Raw genomic sequence first — 19371 nt, forward strand, 5'->3', positions numbered from 1 at the left:
CAGCGGCAAAAAGTGACAAACTTTCTTTTCCAATATGGCGACGCTGTCGCTTGGATCTCGTGGCCGCATGATCCCGCATCGCAAGATAAAAAACAACAACAAACATTCACACGTCAACTGAGCCGGTAAACATCGATTGGCTGGACGATTGGCATTTGATTGTGCCGTGGAAATGAAACAAATAATTTAATTACATGTTAAATAAAGTAAATAAAGCCTCTGTTTTAGGCGTTTATATTTTATTTGACATCAAATTATAATTTTCAAGGGTTTTCCAGACCGCAAGATGATTTTCAATGGTATTCAAGCACTGGAATACATTAGTTTATTTTTAAGGGTTTTGAAGGGTTTTCCAGGCACGTACGAACCCTGTATATCTCTCCAGTGGCAGGCATGGCAGTATATGCCATGATTTTTAGAAGGTTGGAGGTCCTTTGGATTTTCATATGGTCAGATGCTATTTGGTAGTGCTACCTATAATAAAAGTTACATTCAACAGCTTCTATTGTTCTTTTATAGGTTACTATTTTTGTTTTATGAATGTATTTAAGTTGAACTACATCTGATGAAACAAAAGGTGGCTTTTGTTTCACTAGTCAAGCAAAATGATACGATCTTATATACTGAAAAGCATGGAACCAAGATAGCATAATTAAGTAAGAATATGGATCTCATTACACCCATGCACAGCTGGCAATGCTGGTGTCTCTCTATACTGATTGGTTTTTGTCAAATAATGATGGCTCATTTACTTTGGATAGGGTACATGTGTGCAACCCAGCTGTTATTGGATACCTCTTGCATTCAGATCATTTACATCACCTGTGTTCTGGCCATAATTAATAAACTCACTTCAGTATATTTTTATGTTAAACAAAATTAGAATTGCTATGTACTTGTATATAGTGATACATTATTTGTATAACTAATTTAAAGAGCGTTCAATCCATTATTTGGATAAATTATTATTATGGTTTGCTTTCAACCATTAAATATATTGCTACAGCTTTGCGATGAACATGCTTTTAATGTGACTATTTTTCTTAAAATAATTAAATAACATCTGTTTAATATACATGTATGAATAAATGAATGTTTAAAGACACCACAGCACATAAAATAAATGAAAGAAAGAAAGAAAGATGAATGAATGAATGAATGAATGATCAATATCAATATAAAAATTCTAAAGTTAAATGAAAGCTGTTGGTAAATTGACTGGAGTCGATTGCAAGCATTTCAAAATGCACACACATCCAGAGTAAATGCTCTCATTGGAAACATTGGTGAATTTTTAATTTTGTAGCTGCCCTGCATGCATGAGCAGCATCCAGTGTAAATGAGCCATAACCGGAGACAAACCCTACAGGGATCAGATTATGTCGTCAAGTAAATGTCAAAAAAAATAATCGAGTTTCAAGCAGAGAAGAAATTTCTTAATCCTTTGCACATATGGTTGATAGTCATTTGAAACTTCTATTATTTTTCTTTATGCACCTGAATAAACATACTGGATTACTATGTTCATACGCCCATGTGATTTGTTTGCAGATAAGACAATCCCCAATGCACCAGAAAACTACCACAGTTGAACCTGTGCTAAGCAGACACCTCAGGTAGCATAAATAATATAGCCTTTTAAGACAGGTGGCTACTCAGTACAGGTTAATTAGATGATCTGAATGGCAGTAAAGGTAGCCACTCAGACAGGGGGCTACTCAGTACAAGTTAATTAGATGATCTGAATGGCAGTAAAGGTAGCCACTCAAGACAGTGGGCTACTCAGTACAGGTTAATTAGATGATCTGAATGGCAGTAAAGATAGCCACTCAAGACAGAGGGCTACTCAGTACAGGTTAATTAGATGATTTGAATGGCCGCAAAGGTAGCCACTCAAGACAGGGGGCTACTCAGTACAGGTTAATTAGATATCTGAATGGCAGTAAAGGTAGCCACTCAAGACAGGGGGCTACTCAGTACAGGTTAATTAGATGATATGAATGGCAGTAAAGGTAGCCACTCAAGACAGGGGGCTACTCAGTACAGGTTAATTAGATGATCTGAATGGCAGTAAAGGTAGCCACTCAAGACAGTGGGCTGGTCGTAGCCCTGTGGTAAAGCGCTCTCCCTGATGCATGGTTGGTCTGGGATTATTCCCTGACGGTGGACCCATTAGACTATTTCCCATTTCAACCAGTGCACGAGGAGTATAATAAAGGCAGTGGTATGTGCTATCCTGTCTGTGGGATGGTTCATTAAAAGATCCCTTGCTACTAATGGAAAGATGTAGTGGGTTTCCTTCCTGAGACTATATGTCAAAAGTTGCCAAATGTTTGACATCCAAATAGCAGTGTTCTAGCTAGCAATAAATAGAGGGGTGCTGCGTCATGCCCCCGTTTTGTGCTGCCCTGCCGTGTTTGGTCTGCACCACCCCTGATTATCGCCACTCTGCCCTAATTCATTGTCAAACAAAAATACAAAATCTTGCTTTCCTCTCAAAGCATGTACAGTGTTGTTACGAGTCTGAATTCCCAACTAAAAAACGTTTGACAATACATTGTTTAGCCATAGTTATGAAAGCCGACAGCAGTAACATGTTTTTGTTTTTTTCCCCTATTGTTAGTCGATATGACTGCAGACGAGTGGACAGGCAGTCTTACAAAGCTTGAATGCGAAGTAATCCTCACACCGTCATGCACATAACCACACACCACCTAGCAAACACCTAGTTGAAAGTAGACCATCATGATAAACTTCGACAGAACGTCAAATGCGAAATTTATTTTGATAAGTACATTTTTGAAAGTAATTTTTGCCTTAGCAAATACCCAGACCAAGATACATATAGTTTTAACTGATGTCAGTAGTCCTTATCAATGACATATTGATTGCATCTTTATAATATGGCACATAGTAAACTAGCAACACTGGTTATTTGGTCTATGTAGGCATAACTGTGTTTTGTTAAAAGCATGTCTGCAAAAGCTATTTAATGAAATCTATCTAGATCTTGACATGCAATAATAGCCGTCTTTAAATGCAGTGAGCAGCTTGTTACAAATATATCCTTATGTAAATTTTTAAATTTGTTTGTTCTTTTATTTCTTTATTTATTTTCATTAATCACAACAAAATATTGAAAAATATCTGTTTTGCGTTTTCATTGTGTCAATATATATATATTTATGAATGTAAAAAATTCGATCATATCCAGCACTTGCCTCAAAAATAAGATTTTCACGTTAAAAATGCCCTACAATTAAATTAGCGCCCTGCCCCATCAAAATCCTAGCTAGAACACTGCAATAGCTGATGATTAATAAATCAATGTGCTCGAGTGGTAGTGTTGATCAAACCCTTTAACCTGGCTCTTCAGGAGATATGACTGTTTGACAATGCTGAACTGTATACTAACATACAATCTGATTTATGTATGCTCAAATTCTATTTAAAATGTTTTGTATAATATGGAATTTACTCTTGTGCTTTATTTAGTAAACTGATGTATACACAAAGAAACAAGTTAAGCACCCTCTGTATTTTTCACAATGACTTGTATTGAAAGCCTGATAACATAACCTCGAAAAAACAAATGTGTTTTGCAAGAATACATCTTTGACAGTAAGAAAACATAACAAGTGTATCCAGTTTTGAAATTTTAATCATGATTCTGAGAAGAATTCCAATATGCTGTATTTGAGTCAAAAACTGAGGCACAATAAGTATGGAGGTGCAGAGTCAGAAACACAAGTCAACATCATGATTGTTGATGAAAAATGTCATTTGATGTCCACAGATGACATTCATGACACAAATCATCAATAGCTTCCATCCTTTGTCTCATCCCTCCAGTAAGTCGTCTGATCTGCTGCATGGACAACTGCTGCCATTCTCGATGAAGAGCTGCCTCTAATTGTGCCAGAGTCTGTACAGGTGGAGTCGGTGCTGTACTCAACGCCCCAAGATGTCCCAAACATGCTCTAGCGGGTTTAGGTCAGGACTCATGGCCAGCCATGGCAGGGTCATCACAGCTTCAGTTTGGAGTAAAGCTATTACTGCTCAGGAATGATGTGGCCTAGCGTTGTCATCCATGTACAGAGGTCTGGTGGCGAGTGGATGGTTGTCAAAATGCGGCACAACAACTGGTTGCAGGACATTACGAATGTACCGATCACCATTGAGGTAGCCTTGGATGGTGACAAGATCCAGCTTACAATCATGTGACAGGCAACCCCAAACCATTACTGAACCTCCGCCATACGGGGTCATAGGTCGTATGTTCCTGGGTGTGTAGGCAGCATTTTTATGCCTCCAAACTCTCAATCGGCCATCTGTGACATGGAGCAGGAACCAGCTTTCGTCTGACCTCAGATTCCAACCTCTCCTGGCCAAACACCACGTTAAATGGGGTCTCTCATGGTGATCAGCAAGAAAGGGACACTTGATGATCCTTCTGGCCTTCAATCCTGCAAATTTCAGACGATTCCTCACTGTTCTGGCTGACATCCGTCTATTGGGTAACCATTGGCTCTTCAGAACAGGAGACGTAGCAAAGGGTTGACGACGTACGAGCCGAAGTAGGGCCCTGTCCTCGTACTGTGACGTCATGCACGGTCTTCCTGACCGTGGGAGATCCTTTACAGCATTGGTATGCCTGTGTTTTCGTATCAGTCTGCTGATTATGGTGTAATGATACCCCAGTTGATATCCTATACTTTTGAAGGTCATGCTGGTCGCATGCATATCAATAATACACTATCTTTGGGCCTCTGATAACTGTCGACGTGCCATATTCAATGATTAAACTTCAACAATGTAAGACAGTGACGTTAAATGTCAACAATTGCAGTGTATGATACTACATTTTGAGCAAAGCATGGATGGCATGATGCATTTTGCATGTCGTTCTGATGTGGGACATCACAGTTGTCATTGTACTCTCCTATTATTTCGACTGACATATTCGTCACATAATTTGCAGTTTTTACAAATGGGGCTATTTCAGTACATGTACTAATTATATCTAGGGGTGCTTAACTTTTTTCTTTGTGTATATATCTAATATAATAAAATGTCTTTCCTCAAAAAGAAAACTGTACATCCTTATAATATACCAGTGGTGTAGGAAGGTACCAAAATGTGTGTGTGTGTGGGGGGGTGGGGGGTGGGGGGGGCGCAAATACACACACATATAAATATATATATATACCATTGCTGCTGCAACTGGATCAAGAAAAGTGTGGGGGGGGGGGAAGAGAGAGAGAGACGGGGGATAATGCCCCCTTCCTATGCTAGTGTATACAATGAAACCTGGTTAATCTGGACAGTAAGATTATTCCTAGAAGTATTCAGATTAACAAATGTCTGTTGTACTGAATTATATCTGAAGAGTATTTCCCTTGAATGTGAAATCAATTTTTTTTAAATTAAGCAACAAATATAAAATTTATAAAAATAACAATTACATGTACAGTATATATATATATTCCCAAAATATTGATCAGATTGATGAAAACTCTTCAATTATGGTGGTTTTTCATCCTTGAATGAATGAATGAATGAATGAATGAGTTAATGAATGAGTTAATAAGCACAAAAATATGCATTGGCTTTTGCTGTCAAATAATGATAAATATATTTATAAATGATTTGATATCAAGTTCTAATATAAAAATTCAAAAGTTAAATTAAAACAATGTCTAAATAGCCATACAAATATCCAGGGCTCATGTGACTGGGCGAAGTGAGCCCAAACTAAATAGTCATCACTTGTAATGTACACATCACGGATGAATGGTGAAGAACTTGAGAAACACCTATTCATAGATAATAATTAAGTGTGAAATGTCTGAGAGTTTGAAGAGAGACTGGCGCCACAAAAATCATGCGACATGCTCACAGATACCGGTAGACTGTCTAACTCGGACAACACCCGTGTCTGGCACTAATAGATGGCCTAAACGTGCTACTGACTGTTGAAGTGTATTGTCAGGCGAATGTGCTGGAAATTGTACAAGGGTGGGGATCTAGACTATGGCGAATGATTTTTTTTTAGGGAGTTTGGGTCATGCTCCGGCAGAAAATACATTGATTTTTTTTTTTTTTTTTTGGAGCAGCAGACCTCGACGTGAAAAAAAAATAGGAGGAGTAATTAACTAGTTTTACATAGACTTTGTTATAATGAATAAATTCAACATACAAAACAGACGTCGAAATTATAAAATAATACACGCAAACCTGTCCTAGTGGAGTTTTAATGTATATGCACTCATAATAAAAGGTAACCTGTCCTACACATCCAGCGGCCACATAAACTGGATCTCCAAGTCGCTAAGGGGCCTGTGTTAAGCAACCACTGTAAATTCTATAAACATTTTTTTTTATGTTAAACAACAGTGACAAGGTGCAGCAGATAAGCAATTTTTACACCATTACGGATATTCTAATACTACACCTATTAAGAGTATCTGTAAGCAATTTTATTGTGGTTTTATTAAAGAAATCCCACAATTTATAAAAACCTAATTATCTATTCTCCTTACTTATGATATTCAATGAAAATGTTTTTAGCAAGTAAATGTATGACGAAATATTTTTTTTCGTTCTCTTCACATGACGTCACTGACTTAGGAGCGAACCAAAGGCAAATTTATTGATATTATAGTCTGTGTTTTGAACATGCTTTATTGTAATACAGGATACACTGAAAGAAATATTTTCATTGGGTGGGTGAGTGCATGTTCATTGCTGCTAACAAAGTGTTAATTTATGTTGCAAGACATATGGATATGATTGGACTTTACATTTGTGAGCAGTGTTTCAACCTCATATTGAACTTGAAGTATTTCGAGGAGTTCACCTGGTTTAATTTTGTACAAAATCCACATTGATGGGGTAGGTTTACAAGTTTATATCTGTTGCTAACATATTTTCACTTAAAGTTTTTATAAATACACTGTACATAAAATAATATGCATTTACTAAAGAGTAAGTATTTTCAAACGTTTTTCAAAATTGTTGTGATATTTTAATGCAGTTAATCTTGTTTAGAATTGTGTTAAAAATCAAGTAATTTCCATCTTGTCTTCTTTATCAATTTTACTGTTCCAAAAAGTATGTTCTAAACAAAAATAAGGTACTTCAGATTGTGATATAATTATTTCTGATGAACCTGCTTGTACCCTTTTGAGAACACAAACTAGAAGAGCAGTCCACAAGACACATGGTGGTGACTGCTGCGATCGATCAGTGACCAGACCTTACTTGGGGTGGGTGAGTGCATGTTCATTGCTGCTAACGAAGTGTTAAAAGTTACAATTGCATGAAATAATAACAAAATAGTAACAATAACATAATTTTCATCTGAAGTTAGTAATTTTAATTTTTTTTATTTATATTGACGTTTAAATATAATGGAAGACACGGAATTAATATACTAACGAAAACACCACACATGACAGCATATCGGATGAGTTCTCGGAATTTTGTCATCGTAATAAATCCTGGTTGCCCATGACAGCGTACATCTATCATCTGATTTATCATGAAAATTAACCAATGGAAAAAAGGCTTATATGAAAGTTGTATTAGAATCACATTTAGAAAGAAAAAGAAAGAAATGTTTTATTTAACGATGCACTCAACACATTTTATGTACGGTTATATGGCGTCAGACATATGGTTAAGGACCACACAGATTTTGAGAGGAAACCCGCTGTCACCACTACATGGGCTACTCTTTCCAATTAGCAGCAAGGGACCTTTTATTTGTGCTTCCCACAGGCAGGATAGCACAAACCATGGCCTTTCTTGAACCAGTTATGGATCACTGGTCGGTTACACCTACCCATTGAGCCTTGCGGAGCACTCACTCAGGGTTTGGAGTCGGTATTTGGATTAAAAATCCCATACCTCGACTGGGATCCGAACCCAGCACCTACCAGCCTGTAGACCGATGGCCTAACCACTACGCCACCGAGGCCGATAGAATCACATTTAAATACTGATAGATAAAAATAAGGGATCACATAAAATAATAATAGCAAATAATGACTCTAAAATCCTCATCCTTAGTATCAGGAAGTTAACCGTGTTACTAACATTCAATCCCACATTACATCTTTGTATGTAATACAGACATTACTATGTTAGTTGATCTATAATACCAAGTGTTCCTTTATTTCTTTCTATCTGTATATTAAACTGTTTATAACCAATTCTGTCATTTCAGTCTATATATGCTGTCTTTAAGACATAGATCTTGTAAAGTTGTTAAATGGAAAATAACAGATCATTTCAAAGTCTGGATTTAGTAATAAATAATTAATCTAAATTTATTTATATTCCTTCCCCCAGAGGCTCTTAAAAGTTAAAAGATGCATAATCATGGTTGACATTGATTTGTCATTTGTACTTCCTGTGATAAATATTCACAAATTAAGCATTGCACACATCAATGAAATACCATTTACTCTGTAACAGCGATCATATCAGATTGCATAAAATGTTTTGACTGGTACACTGTTATTGATCAGTTAATGTTGAGGAAACTCAATGGTTAGATTTTGTATAGGAGAAATGTGATTATCAAGTTACAGAAGGTGAAAAAAATCAAACAAACGCACGACTGAAAAGTTTTAGAATTAAAAATATAAATGAAATGGTAATATTTTTGTTTTGCATCAGAGTCATGGCAAGTGGTCAAGCCAGATTGATTTTGGTTGGACCAATATTCTCCCAAAGTGTTTTTTATGTTTTCTAAATTAATGAATGAATTAATTAATTAACTTTCTTTCTTTTTTTATTCTTGACTATATTTATCAACCTTTTTAGCTTTTAGGGTAATAACTTTCAACCTAATTAACAGGGTATGAATTACTTTTTGGGTTGTTTTTTTGGTCCAGATTGTACACAACATACTTTAGCACTTCACATATTGTCCACCAGGATATGCAGCAAGCCCTGTTGTACCGGGTAGTTGGAAGTTAATTTAAATCAGTTCATGAGCATAATAGCCAACTGAAGTTGGCACACACTTGGTAGCCTCATTCGGTTGAGTGCTTATTTCGAACACTGCAAAGCATAAAGAAACCATCTCATGGCACACACTTGGTAGACTCAGTCGGTTGAGTGCTTTCCTGAGCTACTTGAGATTAGATATTCAATCTCCCTGGTGAACCCATTTTCTGAATTAATTTTTTTTGGGCCCCGTCACAACCAGTTGACTGATATTATAAAGGCCATGGTATGCCATCTGTGTGGAAGTGCATATAAATAGCCCTTAGCACTAACAGAAACATGTAGAGGATTTCTTCTGAAGACATGTGTCACAATTAGTAAATGTTTGACATCCAATGGCTGATGATTCGATTCTGATCAAGGTGCTCTAGTGGTGTCATTAAACAAAATAAACTTTACTTTCCCCTTGGTTATTAGTATGGCACATTAATGTGTCTTGGCACACTGGTTGAGAAACACTTGTCTAGAGAACCAGAAGAGAAACACCAGGGCTTTAGATTGCAACAATGTGCCCGAAATACATATACCCAAAATAATCAAGCCCAAATTAAGTATAAACATGCGGAACTCTAAATATTTCACCTCAAAACCACTGAAATGTTAAGTTTAATTAGATTAAAATAACTTGAAATGACAGTACTGAATTAAAACAGCCTTCCTGCACTTCGAAAAGACAAAAGTCCCTGTTGTGCCCAAATTATTGAGATCTAAAGCCCTGAGCACTGTCACAAGCAATGATAACCTCTTTAAATACTAAAATGAATACTCAGTGGGCTATGAGCAGGGTTCATGGCCTTAAAGACCAAACAAATTCAAAGACTTTCACCTACCATTTTTTTTAAAGACTTTCAAAGACTTTTACACAGCGGTCAAAGACAATAGAATGTGATAAAAATACCAAATCAGTTTGTTTACATTGCTGTTCATGGCAACAATTTTTTTATTGCATGTATCATGACAGGTTAAACCTTGAAACTGGAAAATATCAAGTGCATGCAGCTGTAAAAGATATCATCAGTGCTTTGGCTATGATTTGTGAGAATTAAAAGACTTTTAAAGACTTTTATTACAATTCAGAGACCTAAAAATATTATTTTTCAAATTCAATTACTTTCAAGGAATTTAAAGACCACTATGAACTCTGTATGAGGTAATACAGTGTGTCTAAATAATGAATAAACTGATGTTATCCATCACAAGTCTTTGGCAAGTAAAGTATTTGCGCACTGATGTTATCCATCACAAGTCTTTGGCAAGTAAAGTATTTGCTGCCATTATGATTGCATAGAAGATTTTCACACCATACTGAAATGTGTCAAGTTTCGCATGGTGAGAAGAAAAAACAGTGAAACATCATAGCTATGACATATCACTGATGTAACAAAACAATTGTTAATGTGACCACCATCAACAAAGAAAAATATTATAGTGTTTAATGCTCACAAAACATGGCTAATAAAATTTGCAAGTGGCTAAAATTTTGACTAGGCTATTTTCTATCTTCTGATGTGAACAAACAGTTACATAATCTACCCAACACCTCAAACATAATATTAATACCAAATATTCAATTAGCATAATAGCGATCTCACAACCAGTAACAAGAAATGGTGTAATCCAGAATAGGCGTACAGCGTAAAGATGTTTGTTTATTTTAATAATCAGGGTTATTAATTTTATCAGCATGTGTTCAACATGTATGAAAGCAAAGTCTGACAGATCTGCTGCTTGTTATTTTAACTTCGTAAAGTCTTTGAACCAAATTAATAACAAAAGACCAACAATGTGTGTCAATTTGAATACACATGCTAGTTCAGGGCTGAAAGACAAGTAGGCTATCCCAAGGGCGAGTTCAAAAGGAATGAATGAATGGATGTTTAACGACACCCCAGCACAAATATTAACATTGGCTATTGGGTGTCAAACTAGGTAAGTACATCAATATGATGTGTGTATATATGTATGTGTGTGTATGTGTATCTGTGTGTGTATATGTGTGTGTGTGTGTGTGTGTGTGTGTGTGTGTGTGTGTGTGGAACACTTAAAGGAGTGCTTAAGCAAGGCTTTTGGACTGGTTTTTGCTCCAACGTAGCATATCAATAGGCCTAATAGTGTACATTTTTCCTTTTGATTATTTAACAGAAAAATACAATAACCCCATTTCGTTCTGTTAATGCAACTTGAAATATATTTAGTTAAATAGTTTATTGAATTATCAAGTCATTTATATTGTTTTACAAGTCAGGTTGATTAAAGGAGACCGGACACCAAACCATATATACGGCGTAATGAATTGTTTGCCGTCATAAACCACAACACGCAACTACCGCGCTCCCCATATTGACGAAGTTAAGCGTGTCAGTCTTGGTTGGGGGTTTTTTTCCCGCCGATCTCCGCTGTTTGCCAGAAACTTTTTTTTTGTCGACAATTGATGAGCTAGACCAGTGACGTCATCAATGAGAGGAAAACTGAAGAAACTACCAAGCAGCATGGACGAACTTAGCGATTCGAGTGATGAAGAATTATGTCCAGCTTGTGCTAATGGCATCAAACCGTATCAGTTTGAACCACTTATCAGAGACTTTGTCCCTAATCCTCACCAAAGCATGATATAATAATTTAACAAAAAACTTTGTTCTCTTAACTAGTTACCCTCCAAGTTTTAATGTGTTTGCTTAAACCGTGTATTTTTAATTATTAAGAAAATGTGTTACCAGTCTGCCGAAACTGTCCACAGCCGGGTACAGAAACACAGAAATGTTGGAAAATATTATACTGTTGCCACATACTGACAATCACTTTACAACTAATATGTCTTTTCGACAATATTATTATGTAGTCTTTGCATTTATTAATATAAAATACAACAGACCCGTAGGAACTGGAGAGGGGTGGGCCTAGGGGCTTGTTCTCCATCACACACTCTAGGATGAAAATGTATGTTTTAAGTTTTCACTACTTTGCATAAATAAAGATGATATAAAGATAAAAATCTAGTTTGTATCCCTCACTAGAGACTGTATCCCCCCCCCCCCCCAAACACACACACACACACTTCAAATATTGTTCCTACAGGCCTATACAAATGTAGATAATATGTAGAGGGTGAGATTAGGAACCAGTTCCTTTTATCTTTAGGATTTTGTAATCATGATTTCAAACCAACTGTTTTAGGTAGTTTGCTCCACATACTGACATAAAACACATTTGTTATATATTGGAATAAAATAAAAATAATTACAATATATCCAGTGTTATTTTCTTTAATCATTCATGGAGGAAGAAGGAAGTCCTGATTAAAATATATTACAGGTAAAACAAAATAATATATGATGCTTATTCCATGTGGTAACTATTGTTAATTTGGCTTTAAATTGCTAGATGCCAAAAGTGATTAATTATATTATTTTATGGTAACAGTCGAAAATTAGATGACCAATTGTTTCAACCTCTGCCAAAGGTACCAGGTTTTCTACCAGAAAATAATTTGAGAGTACGTAATAAAACAGGCCCGTAAGAAGTGGGGGGGTGCCCCCCCCCCCCCCCCCCCCCCCCCAGTTGTGAGCTTTTCTTTATGACATTCATTTTTGCCATTGTAACCAAAATCTGATGTAGAGTTATACCCGGTCCGTCAGTGACACCCCCCCTACCCCTAATTTTAATGACAACATACTGAACAGACTATAAACATTGTTAACCAACGTAATAATTCACGTTTTGAAGGTGTTTTGTTATAAGGTTAACAAACCAACTAGATAAAGAGACGTTAGTATGGAGTCGTTATGGGCTGTCGGTGAAAATTAATTTGGTAATTATAGGTAAATAAATGTGGTTTAAATATTCGTATGTGAACAAATTGCAATACCTTTATTTAATGTATATCTTAAGTACATACTTGTTTTAATTTTCACATTGTAAATGTACCATACATAACCTGCTGTATTTAGTTGGGGTAAAGCCTGTTCGACGACAATAATGCGTCCATGTTTTAAAACAACTTTTGTTTTTTTGGAAATCGAAACCATGATGTTGGCCGTTTCTTGGGATGCATTGCTGTTACTGTTGCAGTTAAACACTGCGCAGTTAACCATCATATAATTACGTCGACAATATATAATAACACTAATTTTCTTGTAAATTAAATTTCCGATAAACCTGGAGACAACAAAAAAAAAGACGACTAAAAGGCACAACTAAAGAATCAAAACGTGTACCGGTATTGCTTGGTAACTCTTACCGATGACATATTGCCTCGCTTTCGTCTATGCATAAACCCGCCCACTTCTGTTTTTACCCCAAACCTAAGACGTGCAGCTGACCGGTGCCTCGCAGCGAGCCGGGCATTAGAGTAATGTGGTCTTTGACGCTAACTTAATCCATTACACACTACATGTCTTTTGGTGTCCGGTCTCCTTTAAAGAGAAGTGCCTTGTTTACACTGTGTATACAGGAGTTGGTCAGGAGCTGACGTCACTTTACCCCAACCTAGAGTACCGGACGCTTTTAAAAGAAAAGAAAATGGCTGCCCCCAGTTAGCAGGAATAATCACATTTTTTTTATTAACACTAAAATTATTCGTTTTTTTATTTGTTAAAGTATGTGTTGATGGTCTGGGTATGCATCTTTCCAACACATAAGGCTCATGTTTTAGTTTATTCTCCCTTTAACTGCAGTTTCGTTTATTTCCTTTGTCTTTGTTATTTTCACACTCATGGCTGAGAAAACGCATGCAGATCGTGATCGCGGGAAATGAACATGCAATCTTTATACAAATTGCACTTAAACGTACACTGAATAAAATTAGTTTACAATAATCTTAATATTTGTTAGATAATGTTAGATATAAAATTGTAAGACTGTGAGGTGACATCTAAGAAGTTAACTGGATTTTAAAAATACCGTAATTTTTATAATTTTTTTAATAAATGGAATAGTTGTAGTATCATGAAGTCAGCATTCTTAGTCTAGGTATTTTACAAGCTAAAATCAACAATAAGCATTTAACATGATGCTGAAATCAACAACAGCAACAATATGGGGCAAATTACGAACTTGTTGGGTGTGGGGAATTGATGGGTTATTTAAAAAAACAATTCAAACTAACATAACGATTGCTATTTAAAGAAACAATGAGCTCTATTTGAATTTTTTTTATTAGCTCTCAAATTTTTATTTTTAAAAAAAGGAAGAAAGAAAAACACCTTCCATAAACATCCACCCACCCCCATGTTTCTGTGTGTTTGTTGATTTAATGTCATAAGCCTTAGAAGTGGGGGTGGGCGGTTGCAGGGGGTACTGGCTTCCAACTCTGAAGATAATGCATTTCCCCCTCCCCCACTGAAAAATCAAAGTAATATATTAACTGCCTCTACCCCCATTGCTGTTTTCGATTTTGATCAAGGAATATGGTTTTGTTAATTCAGATTTATTCCAGTTTGTACATAATTAGCTAAAAAAGATGCATTTTCATATTCATATATACTCTATACAGTACTGTGTAAAACAATTTTGGCTAAAGCATTTTCAATATATAGCTAATAAAAATTCCATTTGGCTAATATTTTGGCGCAAGTTATCTTCCTTATGTTAAGTCATATTTTACAGTACTTAACATATTCAAAATAAATAATGAACATCAAATATTTTGTCAAAAGGTTTTGTTTTTGTTTTTAATTTCTTAAAACATGGAAGCAACTACCTTGTAATACATAATATTTGAAAAGAAGTATGATAAAAGATGCAGTCATAGTATCAATTATGACACAACAAATACTAATATTAATGAATGAAAAATACATTTACTGTCATTGATCAGTGGCTTTGTTTTCCAAATGTAACAAACTGCATCACTGGTAATTAATTTCTATCCAATTCTAGCTCTTGCAAAATGTTAGTTGTTACCGAAATATGTTTCAATAAATTGAAATTGAATTTTTTCTTACTGATTGCAATATGCATTACTGCTCGTGAGCTCATGAAAAAATCTATCCATGCTTTAGTAATCATGTTAAGAAAAAACATTAATATTCATATCTTCTAACAGCACATTGATGTAATTCCAATATATTTAACTGTAATTGATCCTTCTAAAATCTACTTTTTTCCTTACCAAACAGTACTCTACAACTAGCACATTAACGCTGACAGTTGATACTGTTTTTATAGCTGTAACAGGTTACCAAACATTATGGCCCTGGTAAACCATAGGTTACAACACATTTATGAAGTCTACCATTTCCATTATCATTCTTTCATAAACACACCGATACTTCGTTATTCATTCATACCACTGTTATTATTGTACTGTTGAGGTAATGTCATTTATATTTAAAAAGCACATAATTAATCAAAATTTAGGTAGTGGTGGTGTTTTTGTTCAAAAGATTTAGTGGAGAATGAAGTACTGTTCTCGACTTTCTTGACTTCCCACCCCAACTGTAAAATGTGACAAGTTCAATGTTTTAATGTTGTGAAATCATGATATATAGTCAGACTTCGTTACACCGACCATCATTACAATGACATTTATACATCCAACAGATGTTTTAAAGAAACAAACATACACAACATAACTCTCATGTGTTACAATGGACTTCACATACAAATGGTTGGCAAAAGTACTTCTTTTTAATGACAAAAGAAAATCATAGAATGATCAACAGATCAGAGAAATGGTTTAGTTACTTTTAGTAGTGCAAGCTTTAGATTAGATATCTTGGGTTTTGCACAGATTTATGAAAATGTCATTTACTTAAAAATTATACAATATATTTCTACTGGAAGCAAGGGGTCTTTTATTTGTACTTTAAATAATATTTTAAGTGGCAGATCCATCTTCTGAAGTTAAAAATAAACTTTCTTATACATTTATATTCACACAAAAATTATATGTTGGTGAAAAGTGCTGTAAAAATTCTGAAAATACAATTTCATCTAGTGAGGAAATTCTCAGCAATGGTTCTTGTTGCACCTTGTCTTTAAGACAATCTGGGCCCAGGACAGCTTTATGATGAAATTTATATCTTAATCAATTTATAACCTGTATAAACTTCAGCAATCGTTCAGAGCAGAATTTCACTCAGTAGAAGAAACTACAAATATAACACTGGTTCTCCATGTTCCAAGTTAATGCTTTTGGTGTTTGGTCAACACATGGATGGGCTTTCCCATGAATGCTTTGACATTACCAAAAGTTTGTTTTGTTTTATGACACTACTAGAGCACATTGATTTATTAATCATCAGCTTTTGAATGTCAAACATTAGATAATTTTAACATATTCTCAAAGGAAAACTGCTACATATTTCTATCAGCAGCAAGGATCTTTTGTATGCACTTTCTGACAGACATGACAGCACATACCATACCTCCAGCAGCTTAGTAGTCTCATGTTTTCTGCCAAACCTTTTACAGTTGAAATTAATTTGAAGTCAGATTCGGGTCTATATTTCAGTTATGGACATGTCAATGTAAATTTACATAATAATTAACAAGCATACCAAATATTTTATGAAGACCATGTGTTTAGTAATGCCTTGTGAAACTCACATATTTTTTAACTGAAATTTTCTAAATATGGCAGTATAGAATAATTTTAGAGTCACCATGACTTCAAATTAGACCATGAATCTGACTGTCATGACTTTAAAAATAGAACAACCAATCAGAGCATTATCACTTTAAATTGAACAAACAAAACAGATTCAGTTCCTGACACTAGCTATAAAAAAAACAGAGCATTATTTCATCTACCGTAATTTATAAAATGAGAAAGGATGTTACAAGCATGTAATTTCTTTTCATCTTCAGCTTAAAGATATAAAATGCCAAAAGAAACAATTTATCAGTACTGTTTTTTGAGTGCTCAGCGCTATGTATTTCTTGGAAATGTTTATATTGATCTGTACGTACCTGAGCCAACTTGACCAGCTTGTTGTACAAGACAGTGATGCCTCTCTGTCGTGTTTCAACATTGTCCTTATCAAAGTGAAGATTTGCCTTTGATCTCACTGGTCAAAAAAACCAATAAAAAACCCCAATATAATAATAATAATAATAATAATAATAATAATAATACACTGCTTGTGCAGGTGCAGTGTGTAAACTTGGTTATGATTATACATGTATTAAAGGAGCAGACCCTAGTTTTTAAACACTAAGGCACATTTTTCACCTAGACACTAGTTTCAACACGTAAAAATGGACACTTAGTTTGGTTAATTTACAAACCTGTAACAAATTTGAATACAACAGAGTGAAACAAGAGAGTGTGAATTTGAAATACCCTTAAAAATAGACTAAAACACAACTCCATCACTGTTACTTCTCAGACACATATGCATTTTTAAAAATATGAAAAATGAATTTTTGTGGTATTAGAAACACCAGGATAACAGGAAACACTTTGGTTTTATGGATATGGATAATCTCAACAATAAAATATAAGTAATGTTTGATTTTAGGGATCATAAATGGCTGTAATAGTGAAAAATATGCCTTAGCATTTAAAAACTAGGGTTTTTTCCTTTAAGCAATAATTACTTTAGTATCCTGTTTGTCTGTGCCATAGGCTTTTGCAGGTGCAGTGTGTAAACTTATACATGTACATGTATTAAGCAATAATTAGTTTAGCATCCTGTTTGTCTTAAGAAAATTACCATGGCAAAAAATGTGCGGTGGAAAAATAGTGTCCACAGCATTTTCTACAGCAATTATACAGTTGTTTGCAACTCTGGATTTTAAGTAAATTTTAATGATGAGTTTTTTTATTTGTGTTGTTTGCTAATATGCTGTAAGATTCATTTATACCAGTGGCGGTATGTGTTGCCAGTAAGTGATGTAACATTTAACACGTGAATGACGTACGATCAAGAGCAACGGGGTTATAAGGGGATGACAATTTATCATCTACAGCATAGTCAGTCCGCACTGACATGCCAGTTCAATCTTTATCTTTTAATTATATTACATCATAGTGTAAGAATATAGTTAATGCGATATAGAATTTAAATAATATTCTTTAATAACGGCATAATTTGTGTTTGGAAATCTGTCAGATTATGTTTACACTAACACTATTTGGCTTTTATGACTGTTGGTCTACATTATCATAGGAAATCAGTTGCCACTATAGGTACCGATTCTCTCTCTCTCTCACACACACACACACACACTCACAAAAACAGGATTTCATATACCCTAGTCCTTTGTATACCAGTTGCAGAAATATATACTATTTGGAATGAGCAAATGTCAAAGAGCCAGAATTAAATGTCATTATCTCATTTTCAGTCTGAGCCTTGAGTCTATTCTAATCCAATGGATTTGCTTACTTTCATCTAAACTTAACTATTCACATGCATGCAATGCGAAATCGTTATAATCAAGCTTGAAAACACTTTCATTAAAAAAAACTGAATGGACTGGTATAAACAGAACAATATAATTAGGTTCTTTTCACAAAAGAATTGTAAGATCAATTAAATGTAATTTTAAAGTTTTAATAACAAATGCTTTTATAAGGTATGTTTCTTTTAAAAAATGTTTTATTGTAAGCAATATGATAGCACATATTCAAATACACTGCAGTTTCTCCCAATGACAGTTCGTATATTTCTATTAGTAAAAGGTAAGTACATGTATATGGAAATATTATTTCTACAATTATGTAAAACCACAGTTAAAGGGACAGACCCTAGTTTTCACCTAAACCCTAGTTTCAACCCATAAAAATGGACACTAAGTTTGGTTAATTTACAAATCCATAATAAATTTGTATACAGCAGACTGAAACAAGAGTCTGTGATGTTGAAATACCCTTTAAAATAGACTAAAATGAGACTCCATCACCATTGTTTCTCAGACACACATGTGTTTTTAAAAATATGAAAAATGCAGGTTGTGGTATTAGAAACACCAGGATGACCGGAAACACTTTGTTTGTATGGAAATGGATAATCTAAACAATAACATATAAGTAATGTTTGATTTTAGTGATCATAAATGGCTCTAATAGTGAAAAATATGCCTTAGTGTTTAAAAACTAGGGTCTGTCCCTTTAAGTCAGTGTAGAGGCACTGAAATAAGTATAGGGTATAGGTTAACACAAAATATGAGCAGACATATTTACCAAGTTTACAATTTCTATTACTTTTATCATCGAAGATCTTCACAGATCATTCTTTATCTAATCATATCACTGTTTTAATTTTATTGATATTAATTTCTTTATAATAGATTTGAATACAAAGAAAACCCAAATTGATCCAAATGTGTTTGGATTGGTTTTTATTCAACCTGATTTTGTAGAAAATGAAGTACGGTACCATTCTTGACTTCACTGACATTGTAAAT

At 34.7% G+C, this 19371-nt stretch overlaps 1 protein-coding gene across 5 annotated transcripts in view; it reads right to left on the minus strand.

The window, feature by feature from the left end:
* Positions 1-19371, minus strand: part of LOC121371112 (spectrin beta chain, non-erythrocytic 5-like) — a 232079-nt gene that overhangs the window by 94743 nt on the left and 117965 nt on the right. For all 5 annotated transcript variants that reach the window (XM_041496769.1, XM_041496770.1, XM_041496766.1 and 2 more), the window contains exon 22: positions 16930-17027. In XM_041496769.1, the coding sequence (XP_041352703.1) occupies positions 16930-17027 (98 nt within the window). The remainder of the gene's footprint in view (positions 1-16929; positions 17028-19371) is intronic.

The sequence above is a fragment of the Gigantopelta aegis genome, chromosome 4 (genome assembly GCF_016097555.1).
Source record: "Gigantopelta aegis isolate Gae_Host chromosome 4, Gae_host_genome, whole genome shotgun sequence".
NCBI classification, from domain to species: domain Eukaryota; kingdom Metazoa; phylum Mollusca; class Gastropoda; order Neomphalida; family Peltospiridae; genus Gigantopelta; species Gigantopelta aegis.